We start from the raw sequence: 19,217 nt of genomic DNA on the forward strand, positions 1-19,217 counted from the left end.
TAGCATATCCTGGACTAAATTTGGACCTGCAGGACCAGTTAGCCGCTGATATTTTCCTGAAGGGGCTTCACAACCAGCGTATGGCTTATGAAGTCATGAATAAAGATCCAACAACTCTATCCGAAGCACAAAGGTTGGTTGAGGTGCATGAACATAATTACAGAGCAACATTTGGCAGAGACCCTGAGGAAAGGGAACAGGTTAGACGTGTTCACTGGAGCAATGAGGACATGGATGTTACTCCAAATACTGCCCTACGTCCTCAAGAAAACCCTAGTCAACTACCTGTGACCAGGCAGAAGATTCAAGATACACTTAAAACAATATATATATATATATAAAAAATACTTGTTAAAAACCATGCTTATATTAAGATATAAAGTAAAAAATAAGTCTCTCATACATCACTCGTAAAAAAAATAGATTTTAAGAAGTGTTTTTTGAATGTTGAGTGATGAAAAGTGCCCACGCTTTTTTTTTTTTTTTTTTTAAACAAGTGATGCATGGCAGACTTATTTTTTACTTTTTAGTACACTTTTTAACTTAATATAAGCTTGGTTTTTAAAAAGTATTTTTTTATATATATATTATTTTCAACTTTTTAGTTTTGGGTTTGTTTTAGCGCCATCTATTGGTGAAATCTTGAACAATTTCTCATATGAAAATTTCATTTCTTAACATGGATTAATTGAGCAATTAGTAAAACTGATAATTGATTCATGTATTGTCATCGGAAGTGAGCAAGTGTGCAAAATTTCAAGTCATTTGTACAATAGGAAGCGGGTTAAATATCGATTACAAGATTTGTACCAGACAAAAACCAGGTGAAGTTAATATAAGTGTGGTAATAATAATAAGGAAAAAAATAATAATAATAAAATAAAGTGGAGAGACTTCAAGCAACTCTGGAGGATGTCCTAAATCATAGTGGGCCCCTTTCACATGTACCTCACCCATACCCAAGGGACAGATCATCCAGTATTCAACCTACAATGGACCGAGAGAGGACCAGTGCACGCCAGCCACCTAGCCCTAGCAGAACAACTCAGCTTCATTCACCAAGCCCATCTTTTGCTGACAAAGGAGTTTGGTACTCCTGTGGTGAAGAAGGTCATTTCAGACATTAGTGCAGAAAGTCAGAGATTCCCAGAGTCTGCTATGGAAGTGTTAAGAGGCTAACCAACTTATCTGTTACCAGTGTGGGAAAGATGGCTGCACCAGGACCCTGCCTACATATTTCATTCATTTTACATATTATAAAATTGGGACTGAACTGCCAATACTGATTCTCTCTGCAAGAGAGGACAGAGCCGGCTATACTTCCTTAGAAGACTGGTGTCCTACAACATCTGCAATAAGATGCTGCAGATGTTCTATCAGACGGTTGTGGCGAGCGCCCTCTTCTACGCGGTGGTGTGCTGGGGAGGCAGCATTAATGAAGAAGGACGCCTCATGCCTGGACAAACTGGTGAGGAAAGCAGGCTCTATTGTAGGCATGGGGCTGGACAGTTTGACATCCGTGGCAGGGCGACGGGCGCTCAGCAGGTTCCTATCAATTATAGAGAATCCACTGCATCCACTAAACCAGGCATGTCAAACTCACTACCATTGGTGGGCCACTTTGACTGCCATACGCGCGTCAGCGGGCCGTACTGTAACAAATACTATTATACAAAGTTACTGTAGCTTTCTTTCAATACTGAAAACTTTTAAAAAATGTAACACTTAAAGTTTAAAGTTTAAAGAAAAGCAATTTATTTCCATGCAGTCTCCATACAACAGTGTAGAATTAGAGTCTTAACTTCTTAGCTAGGTCCTTATTATATTACTAGGCTCACCCTCCTTTTAAGGCGACCGACTTTTATCCTCAATTTGTGTGCGCTCCATGTGTACATCAGGCATGTAAGTGTAGGGAATGAGAACATCAAAGTGCCCATTCATAACATCTCCCGAAAACCTAAGCTTTTTTATTCCCTCGAGTGCCTGTCCAAACTTGGAGTGTAGGACTCCATAATAAATATACTTGAAACTCATAGAGGAACAACTCTCCCACTTCCATTAGCTCAGAAATGGTACCATAAGTTTGAGACTTTGACATTTCAGTGAAATACTGAAGCTCATTTGTATAAGAGATTCCCGACGGCATCATTGTAAATGGCTAAAACCTTGACCAATTACTTAAAACATGTCGTACAATGTAAGCCCGAATCTGTACCGCTAAAGACGGGAGTTTCATGCACTAAATAAGCTATAGATGAGAATAAGCAAGCACCATCTCCCCTGATATTTACTACGCGGTGAGGCATTTGTACTCCATCAACATTAATTATTTCCAGAGACATAATTTTGTCTATATTTCCAGCGCATCGTGCACAAAAGCAAGGGAACGATGGGAGCACCAGAACTCTGCTCACATCGCGTCGCTTCGTACCGCAAGTAGTAAGTCTGTGATAAGCGGAATACCGCTACGCTTTGCACTCACGGGACAGGACGACAATCCCGACCGCTTTTATATAGCGTCTTGATGATTGATATTCATTATATTATATTCATTGCTTATATAGGAGCCTTACAGTGTGAGATTTATTTCTTTTGTTCCGACACTTGGCATCTCTTGTTAGTAACCAGTTAGTCAATGCCAGGCTTGAAATCTTGTGCAGCTGCAACTTTTATGAGGGATGAAAGGTGCTCGACGGTAAGTCTTGAGCGATGTGGGGTTTTAGTAGCTTTCATTAACAAAAACAATTGCTTACAAAGGTAAGTGCTTCCGAAAATAGACAGTACTCTCGATGCCAACTTACGGATCTGCACATACGAGGGTGGCAGGTAAGCATACAAGCCTGGCACACCAACTTCGTTGTATTTTGCCTTCAGAATAGAATCTGACTGCACTTCAATCAATTCCATCTGGATATTCTCAGGCGCATTCTCAACGTTGTAAGAGAACAGCGCAATGCCCTGTTTGTGTGAACTGAAATCATGAAAATGTTCACTGAATTCATTGCTCAGTAATTCAAGTTGGAAAACAAATCCTCCAAAAATCAAATTTTACTTTACTAAGTTTACTTCAAAGTTTATATTATAAAATAAGCCGATATGCAAAAAGCCACCTGACCTACAATAATTTTACAAACTCAAAATCACAAAAATGTTAATAAACAACTCACCAACTTCTCGCGTCCATTTCAGATCTTCAGCTGTAGTCTGCACTAACTGTTCGTTACAATACTAGCACAAAATTACATGAAACTAGAGCAAAAAAACGTGAAAATATGCAGGCTATTACTACTCGTGATGGTCAGTTCTGCCCAGTGGCCAGTCTCAGCAACTCAGTCAGTAGTGTAGCCTTAGCAGGGGCGGCTCTAGGCTCGTGGCGGCCCTGGGCAGAAAGAATCGGTGGCCCCTTCGCCTGGCAATGTCAATACGGTATCTTATGCACGGCGGATGGCCACATCCATTGCGGACACTGCATAGCCGCCTCGTGCTCATGACACGTTTCTATATACTCGTATCCGTAACTTGAAAACCAAGTGGTAACCCATGATATTCTCATTACGGCAAAACATTATAATACTACATACAGCTTACTGCTCCGACTCTAACGACATTTGTAAATACAGCGTACTAATTAACAAGAAACAGAATGTTTTTCGGCCACATTGCCGTCAGCTGTGTCGTTATTTTCTCTTTCTGTTTTATATTCAATATATATTGGCATGGCGGCCCCTGGGATCTGGCGGCACTGTGCAGGTGCACAGTTTGCACATGCCTAAGGCCACCCCTGCTGCAGCCTAGCACTTCAGTTGTGATGCTGCGGCTCATTAACTTTGGACAAGGCTCGTGGCTATACTAGCAGATGACGTTTCTGGTACCGTAATGCCATGGGAAAACGTGCTTTTGTCAGAAGGCAGAAGTAAGAAAAGTCAATAAGTAACACCGAAGATGCAGAATACTATCGTTTGTGATTGAATCAATCATTTTGTACAAGTTCAGTGCTAACTAGGCTCTGTCATGCGGGCCACACAGATTTCTGTTGCGGTCCGCATGTTTGACATGCCTGCACTAAACAGTGTCATCTCCAGACAGAGGAGCAGCTTCAGCGACAGACTGCTGTCACTGTCCTGCTCCACTGACAGACTGAGGAGATTGTTCTTCCCCCAAACCATGCGACTCTTCAATTCCACCCGGGGGGTAAACGTTAACATTATTCAAAGTTATTGTCTGTTTTTACCTGCATTTTTATTACTCTTTAATTTAATATTGTGTTTAATTTAATTTGATATTAATTTAATATATGCTGCTGCTGGAGTATGTGAATTTCCCCTTGGGATTAATAAAGTATCTATCTATCTATCTATTTCAGTCACCATAAACAATTTGCCTATTCAAGCTATTGTGGATACAGGAACAGAGGTCACCATAGTTTCATTAGAACTACATGAGAAGCTAAGATTGTGAGAACTGTCTGCCTCTGCAACAGTGCTGCTGCGTAATGCAGAATCAGGAAAGGAGATGGTCACTATAAAAGGGAAAATAGTGAAGTTAAAAATTGGCAGCAAGTAAAGGAGATGGGAGGTCTATGTTGCTCCTATCCAAGATCAGCTTCTCCTAGGGTTAGATTTCATGATGGCCAAGAATGTGACCAGTCACGCAGGAGGCAAGGTCTTCATTGGAGGTGAACCAGTGCCAACTCATATAGTGGGAGGGGCTAGAGGAGAGTATACTGTATCCCACGACGTACATCTAGAGCATGCATCAACAGTTCCACCATGTACTGAACTTGATGTATGGAGGACTGTTGAAGATTCAAGGCCTGGTGTTACAGCAGTACTGGAGCCGACAAGTTTAGCAGATGGCATACAGTGCATCCGGAAAGTATTCACAGCACATCACTTTTTACACATTTTGTTATGTTACAGCATTATTCCAAAATGGATTAAATTATTTTTTCCCTCAGAATTCTACACACCCCATAATGACATGAAAAAAAGTTTACTTGAGATTTTTGCAAATTTAATAAAAAAAAATTGAGAAAGCACATGTATCTTTTGGTAGTGTGCTGGTTCAGAAGGAAAACCATACACCTGTTTGCGTGTGCAATCCTTCACTACTGGAGCACATAGTGAGTGAGCAGGGCATTGCCACTAAGCCAGCTCTCATACATGATGTACAAAATTGGAATACACCCACAAGTGCCAAGGAGCTACAGATATTCCTTAGACTTTGCAACTTTCACCAGTGATTTGTACCAGCATTTGCAGAAATTGCCAGTCCAATGACCCAGCTCTTGCAGAAGGAAGTCAAATTCAAATGGAGTGAGACTCAGCAGCTAGCTTTTGAGGAGTTGAAGAAACGGTTGACAACAACACCAATAATTGGCGTTGTTGTGTTATTAAAAAAAAATTAAGTTGGCCTGGTGTTAGTCTGTTCTTAATAATGACTTATTTTGAGTATACTGTATAGCAAAACCCATACTGTGCTGAAGAGAGAAGGGGGGCTTGAGCTAGAGCAACGATCTGTTAAGCAGCATCTTTTTTGAAGTTCAATGCAAATGTATTGCCGAATAATTCTGGATAACGTTTAGTTAATTATTAAAGGCTTCCTGACGGATATATTTGTCGTGGACCTTTTTTTTTTTTTTACCCACGCCGCACGGACGGCACAACATACAGTAATTGTGAATTTTTTTGTAATGGTGTACTTAAAAGACAAATAGATAGATACTTTATTAATCCCAAGGGGAAATTCAAATACTCCGGCAACAGCATATTGATAAAAACAATATTAAATTAAAGAGTGATAAAAATGCAGGTATAACAGACAATAACTTTGTATGTTAACGTTTATCCTCCCGGGTGGAATTGAAGAGTCACATAGTGTGGGGAGGAACGATCTCCTCAGTCTGTCAGTGGAGCAGGTCAGTGGCAGCAGTCTGTCGCTGAAGCTGCTCCTCTGTTTGGAGAGGATACTGTTTAGTGGATGCAGTGAATTCTCCATGATTGACAGGAGCCTGCTCAGCGCCCTACGATGTTAGCTATGGCTTATGACTGCAGATTTGCCAGACTGCGGTAAAATATATTTCTCAAAAAAATCTTCGTAAAGGTAAACTACTGAAAAGAGGCATGTCAATCTTTAACTATATCTGACAAACAGTCATACCTGATTCACCAGTAACCTGTACTGCTCCTAAGTCGGATTCAAACGCCAGTCTAGCCACATTATCTGTCTGCCTTTTCCTTTCTTTCTTGCTTTCTCTCTCCGGGTACTGTGGACCACCTAGATAATGACACACTCTTCGTTGTTTTTTGGTAATACAGTAGCTCAGACTGAACAGCACATTTAGGTTTCCATAGCATAAAAATGCGACACGTAATAAAATATGTTTTTTGCAGGTACACAACAGAGGTAAATATCAAGATTTAACGTTTAGAAAGGCTTGTACGGTTCACTGCAATTTGACTTCTGTGCCATTAAAGCGAAAGAGTCAAATATACAGTCATACGTACCTGAAATCTTTTACAGGTTTTGTAGATTTCGTAAGCAGACGCGCACCGTTTCTCCATATTTTTTGCACGTGCAACTAAAAGCAAAAGTTTCTCACTTTTACTTCCGCTTCCGTCCTTACGAGATGATGCAGCTAGTTCGATTCACGCATGCGCAACACAAGACGTCATTCGAATTAGCCTTATTATTGTAGATTATTTTATTTCCTCATAGTTACGATTTAAATTTTTCTCGAACTGTTTATATATGTCTTTGAATGCAACCTGTGTCCGATTTCCAGATATACAAGTGAAACATTCTGAAATAACTTTTATACGTACACAAAACTGCTTAGACACATGCCATGCAGAAGCAAAAACAGAACAGTCCGTTTTGCCCTTTTAACCCCTCTACGTTAGTGTCTTGCGATGTCTGCAGTTTGCTCAAATACGTGTTATCTTTTGTAGCATCCTCCTAGTTTTGGGGGCATTCTCCTTCTCGCATTTTTTGCTTGTAGCTCCAGTACTTTCTACTTTAACTCACTTTTGTCCAATAAGCTATGTCGCACCGATACTGACGTGGAAAAAATACTCGTACCGACTGGAGCGTCTACACGTAAACGTCATGTAATTAATCAAATATCAGTATCAGCAAAGAATAAACATTTCACTTTGAACCCTTGGAAACCAGTCGCGTTGGGTTTTATTTCAAATACGGTACGGCAACTGTAGTGTGGGTCCTTAAAGGAGATCCATGCTTTGCATAGCCAACAAACATTAGTTAATAATAATTTTATTTTATCTTTCCGGAGTGAAATCCGTATCTGTTATGTATTACCGGCTCATTTGTTTTTGATATTTGCTATAGTAAGCCAATTAAAATTAATTGATATCTCAAAATAAGATTCTTTATATTTTAAGATACCTGCAGTATACTGTGAAATATTTCAAATACATTTCAGATTTCTCAGTTTGCTGCAAGGAGTCTCAGACTACCTTGTATGGATTGTAAGGTGTTATTTTTTTAACTTGTTACCTTTGACAGATCTCAGAATTACTTTCTGTAAAATTTCCTATTCATTCAATAAAATGTATTATTTTAGGATATCAATAATGCATTTGATATACCTTTAATTTCATTATAAATATCCAAAAGTTATATCTTAAAATACTTTGACATTTTAACAATATCTTAAAATGTTTTTCACATGAAATAAAATTTGAGAAATCTTTTATAGATAGATACTTTAATAATCCCCAAGTGGAAATTCACATACTCCAGCAGCAGCATACTGATAAAAAAAACAATATTAATTAAAGAGTGATAAAAACATGGTGCAAGGTGGAGAGTGCGAGGCAGGTATAACAGTCAATAACATTGTATAATGTTAACGTTTATCCCCCCACCCCACCCGTGGAAATGAAGAGACACATAGTGTGGGGGAGGAACGATCTCCTCAGTCTGTCAGTGGAGCAGGACAGTGACAGCAGTCTGTCGCTGAAGCTTCTCCTCTGTCTGGAGATGATACTGTTCAGTGGATGCAGTGGATTCTCCATGATTGACAGGAGCCTGCTGCTTACATTATGTCAAAAAGAGCAGAAACCCATTTTAAGGTATCAGAAAATGTACTTTAGATATGGTATTGCTGAGCTAATGGGAAGATAGCTGAAACATTTCAATTCATTCATTCATTTTCCACAAACTTATCTGGAACCAGGTCACAGGGGCTACAGTTTTTGTTAAGAGGCCCATATGTTCATTTCTCCAGCCACACGTGCCAGCTTATACTGTGGGATCTCTAGAAATTCCCAGGCCATCTGGGAGATGTAATCCTCCCAGCAAGCCAAGGGTCTCCTCCCAGCTGGCTGTGCCCATAAAACCACGACAGGGAGGCACCTGGGAGGCATCAGTATCAGATGCCCGAACCACCTGAATTGGCTGATCTCAATGTCAAGCGTCAGTGGCTGTACTCTGAACCTCTTCTAGATGTCTGTGCTTCTCACCCTATATCTAAGGGAGAGCCCAGCCACCCTATAGAGAAAGCTCATTTCGGCCACTTGTACCTATGATCTCATTCTTTCAGTCATTCCCCAAAGCTCATGATTATAGGTGAGAGTAGGGATATAGATCGACTGGTAAATTGAGAGCTTCACATGATTCACCACTATGGATCGGTATAACGACTGCTTAACTGCACTCACCTCCCCTATCTGTCTGTCAATCTCATCACCCCTTTTCTCCTCAATCCTTAACAAGACACAGTGGTACTTAAACTCCTCCATTTTGGGCAGTAACTCACCTACCACTCAGAGTACAGTCCACCTTTTTCCTACTGAGGACCATGGCCTCAGATTTGGAGGTACTGATCCCTGCTGCTTCACACTCAGTCATAAACCATCCAACTGTGTGCTGCAAAATGAAGCCAACAGGACCACATCGTCTGCAAAAAGCAGTGACTCAATTCTGGTAGTCTTCCTAAATAAAAATGCAGACAGGAAGATACAACACAAAAAACACAGTCCTTCCAATAATACGATCCACAAAAAAATATTTACAAAACAATAAATCAGGGTATATACAAAAAGACAAAAAATGCACCACAAACCCAAATCATATAAATATACCTCCACCAAAACTATACTATCACTAGGAGATATTTATATCTATATGTACAGAAAGAAAATATATACAAAGTAAGGCACAAGACGCTATGCTTGATGTAATATTAAGACTAAGCTACACCAAACTCTCACTCACCACCATGACTGAGTCAATAGACAACCCCTAGTAGTTTTAATTTGTAAAGCCTTTTTCTGAAGAATTGTGGCAACTGACAAAGAGCTCTACAGGGTGCAAGAAGCACAAGGTTGCCAGGGCTCTAAAAAATTATAGCCCAAGGACAGTTTAAAAATAGTGAATCTGACCAAAAAAATAGCCCAGTGCTTCAGGTAGACAAAATTATACACCAGAAAGAGAGGGCAGTGTCAGAGTAAGAGGGTTAGGTACATACCATCAAAGCTTGAGGGGCTGGGTCCTCTCAGAGATATTTTAGAGTGATAGAATGAGTATATACCCTAACCCTTCAATGATTATACAATGGTAAAGAACATATACAAGTCCAAACAATGGGTGCCAAATAGATGAAAAATATGTTAAAAATGCAGTGGAGGGGGGCTGAAAATAGCCCAATTGGGCAAGAAAATCATGAACCTAGCAACACTGAAGTAGCTGAATGTAAGCTTTGTGGAGCACTTAATACTGGCAGACTGGTAGGCGAGGGCATTCCTTTAGTCACAAATAAAACAAGCCAGAGAAGCAGGTCAGTGTGCATATTGTAGAGCTCTAAACAGTTACATTAGCGGAATGAGATTTGTACTTCCTTAAAATGTCTTAATCATTGTTCAAAAAATGTTATAATGAAAATATTTTTACCTTTTAATTTTTTTCTTTCTATAGCAAAGAAGGTTACTGAACCTGACTTACACATTCTGTAAATAGAACAGTAACTGTTGGTTTTGCTAAAATCCTCTATGTAAGAATTACTTAGATAATGGTATAATCTTTTACCCCTATAAGCTAGCATGTTATAGAACTTTCTCAGCTATTGCTTTAAAAACTGAGCGTTAATTAAACATTTATGAAATAGTCTCCCTGGTAGGAGCATGGATTGTTAGATTAGCATACAGGTAGAACATTTGTAAAACAGAAAAATGTATGCCAATGTTTTATAAACATATGAATAGTTGAAAGTATGACTGTATGACAATAATATAGAGAAATGAAGCAACGTAAGTCTTTAACTGAATTTTTTTTAATAAGAACTTTTCCTCTTTTGCAATATCAGTTTCAGTTTTTTTCTCTTATTATTGCATGGACAGTTTTGCTTTGGATTTTACTAAAATTTTACCAGAAGTCACCTGTTTTTGCTGCTAATTAACTTCTTTAGAATTCATTTCAATTGACTTGTTTTTTTAAGATTTGTTCCCTGGAATTTCTTCATCGTTCCTCTGAATTGCTTCATTTCTTTCCTTTAACACCAACAATCACCTTTTCTCCCTCTTGTACTGCCCTAAGCTCTTTATCCATTTGTGCCCAGAAAACCACCTCCTCTTCCCCACAGCCCACATAAGGAGCATATGCAAGATTACTTTAGCTACAGTCTCATCAAGGCCCAGTTTGACACTCATCACCATATTACTCTTCCAATTCACAGTGACAAGACTATCTTTTAGTTCTTTAGATGCTAATATACCTACACCATTTCCCCCTTGTTCATTTGCTCCACTGCATAACAACTTACAGTCTCCTCTTAATTCTGTTACCCCTTCTGTCTAATTTCCTGCACACACAACACTCACTTTTCTCCTTCCCATCAAATCTACCAAATCTCTTCCTTTCCCAGTCATTATCCCAACATTCAGTGTCCTCACTCAATTTTATCTTACCCTTTTCTATCCACTCCCCTGTCTTCTTCCGGACCAAGTTTTTAAGCTGGGCCCACCTTTTGCCTGGCAGACCTCACTCATTTGCCACAAGGATCAGATGAGGCCCCTGCGGATCGATGCCCTTACAGGGTTTGCCCTAGCATTTTCTGAAGCTGATTGGATTCATTCCATCATTAAGGTTTTGGCTAAGTTTTACAGCTGGATGCCCTTCATGAAAGTATCCGTCTTTATTTGTCCAGGCTTGGGACCAGCGTCAAATTAGGCTGGTTTGCCCCCCTGCTGGACAAACTGTAATTAAAAGGCACTCGGAAGTACAATTGGGAAGGTAGGCATGTTTGATATGAAGATTCCTAATGTGGAAATGTGGTGTAGCAGGTCCACAGCTTAAGTCAAAAAGGCCATTTTTTAAATAAATAGTCGCTGCACTCACAGCTTAGAGAGGGGGCGTGGTTGTGTGGCTGGAGCAGTTCCTAGGTGATTCGTGATGTGGATGGTCCTCGCTTAAGTGCACAGGTGGGGAGTCGTCCGCATCCATAATTGTTGCCGGGAGCTGCTAATTTCCACACCCTACGGAAGCATATTAGGACCACGATGAAGAAAAAAAATACGGACACAGTGAAGAAAAAAAAACTAAATGTCGAGAATAAATTCAACATTTCTACTTTATTCTCACCATTTTTATCGAGATTAAAGTTGACATGTTGACTTTATTCTCGCAGTTTGTCATTAAAGTAGAACATCGTAAACTAAACTTCATCTTAAAACTCTGAACTTGTCATTTCTGATCTCCATCTCAGCATCACCTGCTGCACGGCAGCACTCGCATCCCAATTTGATCGCTGGATTCTGGTTCCAGCACCCTGAGCAGCATCATTGGGCAAGGTACTCCAATACTTGTAGTGTGGTGAAGGAGATAGATCACATCCTTGTTGGCAGACGCTGGAGGCTCTAACAAAACTGCAAGGTCTACAGAAGCACTCAGTTTGAGACTTCTAACCAGAGACTCTAAAGATCCAGCTTAGGTCCAATAGGCTACCACCTACTAGGAGAATGAGGCTGGATCTGGTCAGACTCCAAGATCAGGCTGTTTCTAATGGGTTTGTATACAGTTTGTGTGAGGAACTTACAGACTTGAGTGCAGCTGCTGATCTTAATGTGATGTGGGAGACCGTCCATGACAAGACCCTGAAGGGTGCCAAGGGTTGTGTAGGCATTACCAGTGTTCCCAAAAGGAGGCATTCCATCTCTCAGTGCATGGCTTGATTGCAACTCTGGTCTGTACTGGGAACTGAGAAGGATGGCTGCAAGGGCTCTGAAGGCAAATAAGGAGCAAATAATAAGCATTTGTTAAAGGAATCTGTGAGCAGCTCACACACCGTCCTTACAGATGACACTGCAATTGTGAGCTACTGGCCTGGCTCCTTTGAGCAGCTTGTTTAAAGCTGATCCTCCAATTAGATGTGAACCACACAGTCTCACTAGGATTGCACAGGTGGTGAAACAGCTGAGGGTAGGGAAGACTGCAGGGAACTGTGGTATCCGGGGCAAACTTCTCCAGACTGGTGGTAAGGCTGTCCTTCTTGCATTGCAAGCAATCTTTGCTTCCATTTGGGAGACGGGTGTCATCCCAACTGATTGGAAAACGTCGTGGGGTTCAGCGGCTTTGGGGCATCTGTTGGTGAAGAAAGATTCACTGATCTTGGATTTGCCGACAATGCTGTGATCTTTGCAGAGTCAATGGAGGCTCTGATCAGGGCTCTCAAGAGACTGAGGAGTCCGAGTTTGTGAGTGTCCTGGATAAATACCAATATCCAGGATTTTAATGACCTATTGGGCACAGCCAGCAGCAGTGTATCTGTGGGCAAAGAGAATATTGACCTTATCAAGAGGTTTACTTACCTCGGCAGTGACATTCATGTCTCTGGTGGTTCTTCCAATGAGTGTCAGTAGATGGATTGGGAGGACATGGGGGGTCATGAGGTTACTGGAAAGGGGTGTGTGGCACTCCCAATATCTTTGCAAAAGGACAAAGGTCCAAGTCTTTAGAGTCCTGGTGCTTCCTGTTTTGCTATATGGGTGCTTAACGTGGACACTATCCAGTGACCTGAGACGAAGACTGGACTCCTTTGGTACTGTGTCTCTTCAGAGTATCCTTGGGTACTGCTGGTTTGACTTTGTGGCAAATGTGCAGTTGCTCAAGGAGTTCCGTTTGAGGCACATTAACTTGCATTGTGAGGGAGCATTAGTTATAGCGCTACAGCCAGGTGTGCAATACATCGAGGGTGATCCGACTTACAGGATTCTCATTGCAGAGGACCAGAGTAGCTGGACCAGGCCAAGGGGATGCTTACATACAGACATATGAAAAAGTCTGGGAACCCCTCTCAGCCTGCATAATAATTTACTCTACTTTCAACAAAAAAGATAACAGTGGTATGTATTTCATTTCCTAGGAATATCTGAGTACTGGGGTGTTTTCTGAACAAAGATTTTTATTGAAGCAATATTTAGTTGTATGAAATTAAATCAAATGTGAAAAACTGGCTGTGCAAAAATTTTAGTATCCTTGTAATTTTGCTGATTTGAATGCATGGAACTGCTCAATACTGATTACTTGCAACACCAAATTGGTTGGATTAGCTCATTAAGCCTTGAACTTCATAGACAGGTGTGTCCAATCATGAGAAAAGGTATTTAAGGTGGTCAATTGCAAGTTGTGCTTTCCTTTGACTCTCCTCTGAAGAGTGACAGGATGGGATCCTCAAAGTAACTCTCAAAAGATCTGAAAACAAAGATTGTTCAGTCTCCTGGTTTAGGGGAAGGCTACAAAAATCTATCTCAGAGGTTTAAACTGTCAGTTTCAACTGTAAGGAATGTAATCAAGAAATGGAAGGCCAAAGGCGCAGTTGCTGTTAAACCCAGGTCTGGCAGGCCAATAAAAATACAGACGCGGCATATGCTTAGGATTGTGAGAATGGTTACAGACAACCCACAGATCACCTCCAAAGACCTGCAAGAACATCTTGCTGCAGATGGTGTATCTGTATATCATTCTACAATTCAGCACAATTTGCACAAAGAACATCTGAATGGCAGGCCCTTTCTGCACTCACGCCACAGAGTCTCTTGTTGTATGCAAATGCTCATTTAGACAAGCTAGATTCATTTTGGAACAAAGTGCTTTCGACTGACGAGACAAAAATTGGGTTATTTGGTCATAACAATAAGCGCTTTGCATGGCGGAAGAAGAACACCACATTCCAAGAAAAACACCTGCTACCTACTGTCAAATTTGGTGGAGGTTCCATCATGCTGTGGGGCTGTGTGGCTAGTTCAGGGACTGGGGCCCTTGTTAAACTTGAGGGTCGAATTAATTCAATCCAATATCAACAAATTCTTCAGGATAAAGTTCAAGCATCAGTCACAAAGTTGAAGTTACGCTGGGGTTGGATATTCCAACAAGACAATGACCCAAAACACAGTTCAAAATCTCCAAAGGCATTCATGCAGAGGGAGAAGTACAATGTTCTGGAATGGCCGTCACAGTCCCCCGACTTGAATATCATCGAAAATCTATGGGATGATTTCAAGCAGGCTGTCCATGCTCGGCAGCCATCAAATTGAACTGAACGAGAGATTTTGTATGGAAGAATGGTCAAAAATACCTTCATCCAGAATCCAGACACTCATCAAAGGCTATAGGAGGCGTCTAGAGGCTGTTATATTTGCAAAAGGATGCTCAACTAAGTATTGATGTAATATCTCTATTGGGGTGCCCAAATGTATACACCTGTCTAATTTTGTTATAATGCATATTGCATATTTTCTGTTAATCCAATAAACTTAATGTCACTGCTGAAATACTTCTGTTTCCATAAGGCATGTCATATATTAAAAAGAAGTTGCTACTTTGAAAGCTCAGCCAATGATAAACAAAAATCCAAAGAATTAAGAGGGATTCCTAAACTTTTTCATATTACGGTAACTCCTGGTTGTGGCAGATAGATGGTCATTTCTGCCTTGGGGGTGGCCAACCAGAATCCCAAGCTGTTTCATTGTGTGGTGGGTTCGACAATGCACTGTAACAGTGCATGCTCCTCAACCTGACCCGATCTCAGAAAACAGAAAGAAAGCGTGCCCCAAGCTCTGAATTCCTATTCATGGACTTGAGAGACTAGTCCCAAGTTTAAGTTTGTTAGACTTCAGATTATGACATTAATCTGTGGAAGAAACCCCCCCCCCCCCCCAACAGGGAAACAGAATAAGTTCAATCAATTAGATTTTTATTCAGTAACAGATGAGTACCTGGATTCTACGTTGCAAGGCAGAAGAGTAAAGTTAAATTTTTTCTATTGGCTTTTTACAATTTCTTCTTCCTCCTCCTTCCCCTTGTAACAAAAAACAATATAATTTATTTATGCATTTTATTACGATAATGGGCCATCTATTCTTATTTTTTTCACTTGTCAGATAGACCCTAAAGAAGGAAAGATCATCTTTCACAGTGTCAAATAGACGTGTTTCTAAAGAAACTGGAAATTGTCCTAGATGAGCTTACTGCACCCTGTCTTATGACAGACGCCTGTATGAATAACCTGCCATTATAGCAAAATGGCTTTGTCAGCTATTAACCCTAGGTAGCTTGCAAGCAGTTAATTTTTCTTTCACAAATCCAAAATGGGGACTTGCACTATGCTCTGCAAGTACAATAACATTTTATAGGCTAATTTTATTAGAATTTACTCTAAATAAATCACTTCAATCCATAAAACAAAACATTGAGAAGAACTGTAGCAGAATGAAGTAATGGACTAACCAATGTTAGCTTGGTACTCGCTGCTGTTTATACACTGCATTTAATGGTTGCTTTGTATAGTTTTTTTTGTTGTTTTCAGAGAGGACCTGTGTGGATCACCAAATGTTAAAATGTTTTATTTGTTTGTGTTATTTGTATAGAATTTGCTTACACTGTTAGAAGCGAGTTGATATTTAGAATTACTGCAATGTTAAATTTCTACTTATTTGGCACAGATATTGATGTAAAATAAAATGTTTAAGCTGAATAATATAAATAGAAACAATATTATAAATGAATAATGAATGAATGACAGTGAAGAGGGCAAAGGGGATTCTGGGCAGTGAATGTGAATGAAACAGTAAATAAATGGGAACAATTTAATAAGATTCCCATTTTTATTTTAATTATGGAACACAACACTGCACATTGATGTTTCAGAATGCTATGTATTTTACATATTCAATTTCTAATTAGAATGGCGGCTTCCCTATGCATACACAATTGCCATTTATTACTATTTAAGCTTCCCAAATTTGTAAGAAACATCTACGGTCACCGATACAACTTTGAATAAATACATTTTACTTGGAATCACAAAAAAACAAACAACCAAGAGTCAGATTGAGGCAAACGGTTTACAGAGTGGTCAGGTCACATTTCACAATTTATGTTTTTTTTTTATATATCATGCAATTTTGCAATTCTGTAAACATCAGGAAATGGTAAGGGTTCTGTGCAATCCTTTAATAGTTTGTTACAGACAATCCAAACTCTGTCATTTATGGGATTTTTAAAGAAGAGATGCGCCATGGATGATCCCACAGGGCTGTTGAAACTAAACTGAATATTTAGCCATGCAGTGTTATCACAAACATTTGTATAAAAATCATAATGACAAGTACCACACCAGACTTCAACTTTTACAATGATTATTTTACTGCCATATCCTCAGTTCCATAATTTTACATTCTTAATATTTTGCTAGTGGAAAAAATACAATATGATCTAATATAAAGAGGTTGAATGCATTTAATTATTGACATGCGTAATCAAATCAATTGTCATGCATTACTGTTTATTATTTTACAATGTACCTATTCATACTGCAATGATCTGCATCATAAAATGACAAGGAGCTCTCTTTCAAATCCATTTTTGTGCTGGTGGTTTTAAAGTGCTACATAATACTCAAGGACAGGAGCACACAAGGGTTGGTCCTTAAACTGAGATTTTTTTTCTTGTACATTACACATCATTTTATTTGACTTCTCATTGCATCTCTGAACTATTTTAGTGTTAGAGGTTTACGGACTTAGAATTGATACTTTTTATAACTGACTATTTTAACATTATAGAACACACCATTAACTTTTTTTATTATTATCACTGTCTCTTTTCTATGGAAGCTCTGAACTGCACAGTGGAAAATTATGGGATAGCCCATATTTCATACGTACATGAAAATACTTCATACGTACAGGATGTTTTCACGTATGTATGAGAAAGATAAATTTAAAAATCACAAAAGTGTGCTTTGGGGCTACCTAATTATGCCTTTACCAAGGCTGCAGCACTTCAGTTTGACATCATTTCCATATCATGTACCACGGTGATATAAAAAGCAGAGGGTGCTGGTAATTCCACACAACGTCAATCATGAAATGCCCATCGCATGCCCCATTACACTATGGTTAGGGTTGTGGGAGGGTTATCTGACTCAAAGAGTTTAGGTACATGCTTTATGTTTACAGGTATGTGTCTGCCCACTCATACAGAGCCACTGAGGGGATTTGGTGTATTTATTTGTTTTCCTGGGAAACAATTTGGTGCATACAACTTACTACCTTGTGCCCACGGTTACGTATTGAATGTGATATTTGCCCGGACACCACCAGTCGAAGACCACATCTTTATACAAAATATACTCTTTACTTTCTTCTCCACAACACAACACAGTCCCGCACAACTCACAGTGCCTCTAGCCCCAGTCACCTTTCTCCTGGGCCTTCTCTCTCCTCGTCCCTGGGCCACCTGTCCTCTCTCTCCAGGAGCTTCGTCCTGCTCCTGCTCCCGACTCCAGCTTCCTGATAGGAGGGAGGCGGCCCCATTTATCCTCACCCGGATGAGCTGAAAGTGCTCTACCGGACGTCACATCCTGGTGTGGCAGAAGCGTCAGGAGAGCACCCGGAAGCACTCCGGGTGACCCTGGAAGGATCGTCCTCCATGGGTGTGGCGGAAGCAAAGAAGTCCCAGGCACCATGAGGCTCGGGGTGCCCCCTGGCGGTGGATACGGGCCTCCACGGACTTGAGCCTCCCTGCTCCCCTTCTGTGGCCTTCTTCTGCTCCAGGGCGTTTGCCCCCTCGTGGCCCGGAGGACAAACACGCCACCTCTCGGTCCCTCCAGGCATCCTGGCTGGTTCTGACCCCCAGCCATGTACGACATGAGATAAATGCAATAATGTTTGGGCAGTATTCCTAGGCAGCAGGCAGCACTGCAGTGGGGTTTAGAGATATCTTTGTACAAGTTGTTGCTGAGACCCTCAGTAAAAAGACTACTGTGCAGTTAACATAATTTCTGACCTCACTGTGTATCACTGAACATCTGCCTGTCATCAGCCAATTACTGGACATAATACCCACCCACTTACCATACACTGGACACCAGGTACTTTAAGGTCACACCAGCTAAGACTGGTGCTCATCTGAATGTATGTAATGCACACGCAGATACCATCATATGCTACTGTACATCATTCTGGAAACAAGACATATCACTAAACAGTTTGAGGTTTTCCACAGTAATGGATATTGGCAAGTTTATAAAAGCAAGTTATACATTCAAGCCCATGTCATTAGATCCATAAAGCAGCAGCGCTAACTACTGCACTAATTTATAGTAAAAGTTAATATTAATTAGCTAACTACTCACTTACTAGCTCCCTAGTCGCACAACTTACGAAAGGAATTCATATTTCACATATTGATTGCATGTGCAGTTTGCCTAGTCCAATGTGGTACACCAATTTAATTCTCTGGTAAACCTGGTACACCTGACCGCTTATCTACACCAAAGGACTAAAATTTAAAAATTGGGCCACTTTAATTCCCACTGTGTTCAGGCAAGAAATATACCCTTATTAAAAAGCCAAACTGGGTCATCCGTTGAGCTGTGCAAAACGAACTGTGATATTTAAAGGGAACAGCAGAGAGCCAAATCGTGTTTTATCATCACTTTTTTTGGAAAGAGTTAAAATTAGGGTTAAATTGCAGGTGATACTTGCTTAGCCCAAATGTGGGTACACGCATTAGGTTATAATGTTTTACTATTTTGTAACACATATGTAAGATTAAATTAATTTAGAATTTCACATTAGATATGCTACAAAAAACCCAGAACCTCCTACCCAAAAAATGGTTGCGTTTCTCTGCAAATTGGAATTTTACAAAGTTTTACTCCACAGCACTCCATTAAGCTTCATCTTTAGCCTGGT

General features: G+C 40.2%; 2 protein-coding genes across 3 annotated transcripts in view; both read right to left on the reverse strand.

Annotated features, from left to right (window-relative positions):
• The window catches only part of riox1 (ribosomal oxygenase 1), an 81,236-nt gene extending 74,604 nt beyond the window's left edge, over window positions 1-6,632 (reverse strand). The window contains exon 1 of the mRNA XM_028797258.2: window positions 6,507-6,632. Within this exon, the coding sequence (XP_028653091.2) occupies window positions 6,507-6,563 (57 nt within the window). The 5' untranslated portion in view covers window positions 6,564-6,632. The remainder of the gene's footprint in view (window positions 1-6,506) is intronic.
• LOC127527298 (uncharacterized) overlaps window positions 1-19,217 on the reverse strand; it is a 214,429-nt gene that overhangs the window by 130,680 nt on the left and 64,532 nt on the right. The window lies entirely within an intron of this gene.

Source organism: Erpetoichthys calabaricus, chromosome 3 (assembly GCF_900747795.2).
Source record: "Erpetoichthys calabaricus chromosome 3, fErpCal1.3, whole genome shotgun sequence".
In the NCBI taxonomy this organism is placed as follows: domain Eukaryota; kingdom Metazoa; phylum Chordata; class Cladistia; order Polypteriformes; family Polypteridae; genus Erpetoichthys; species Erpetoichthys calabaricus.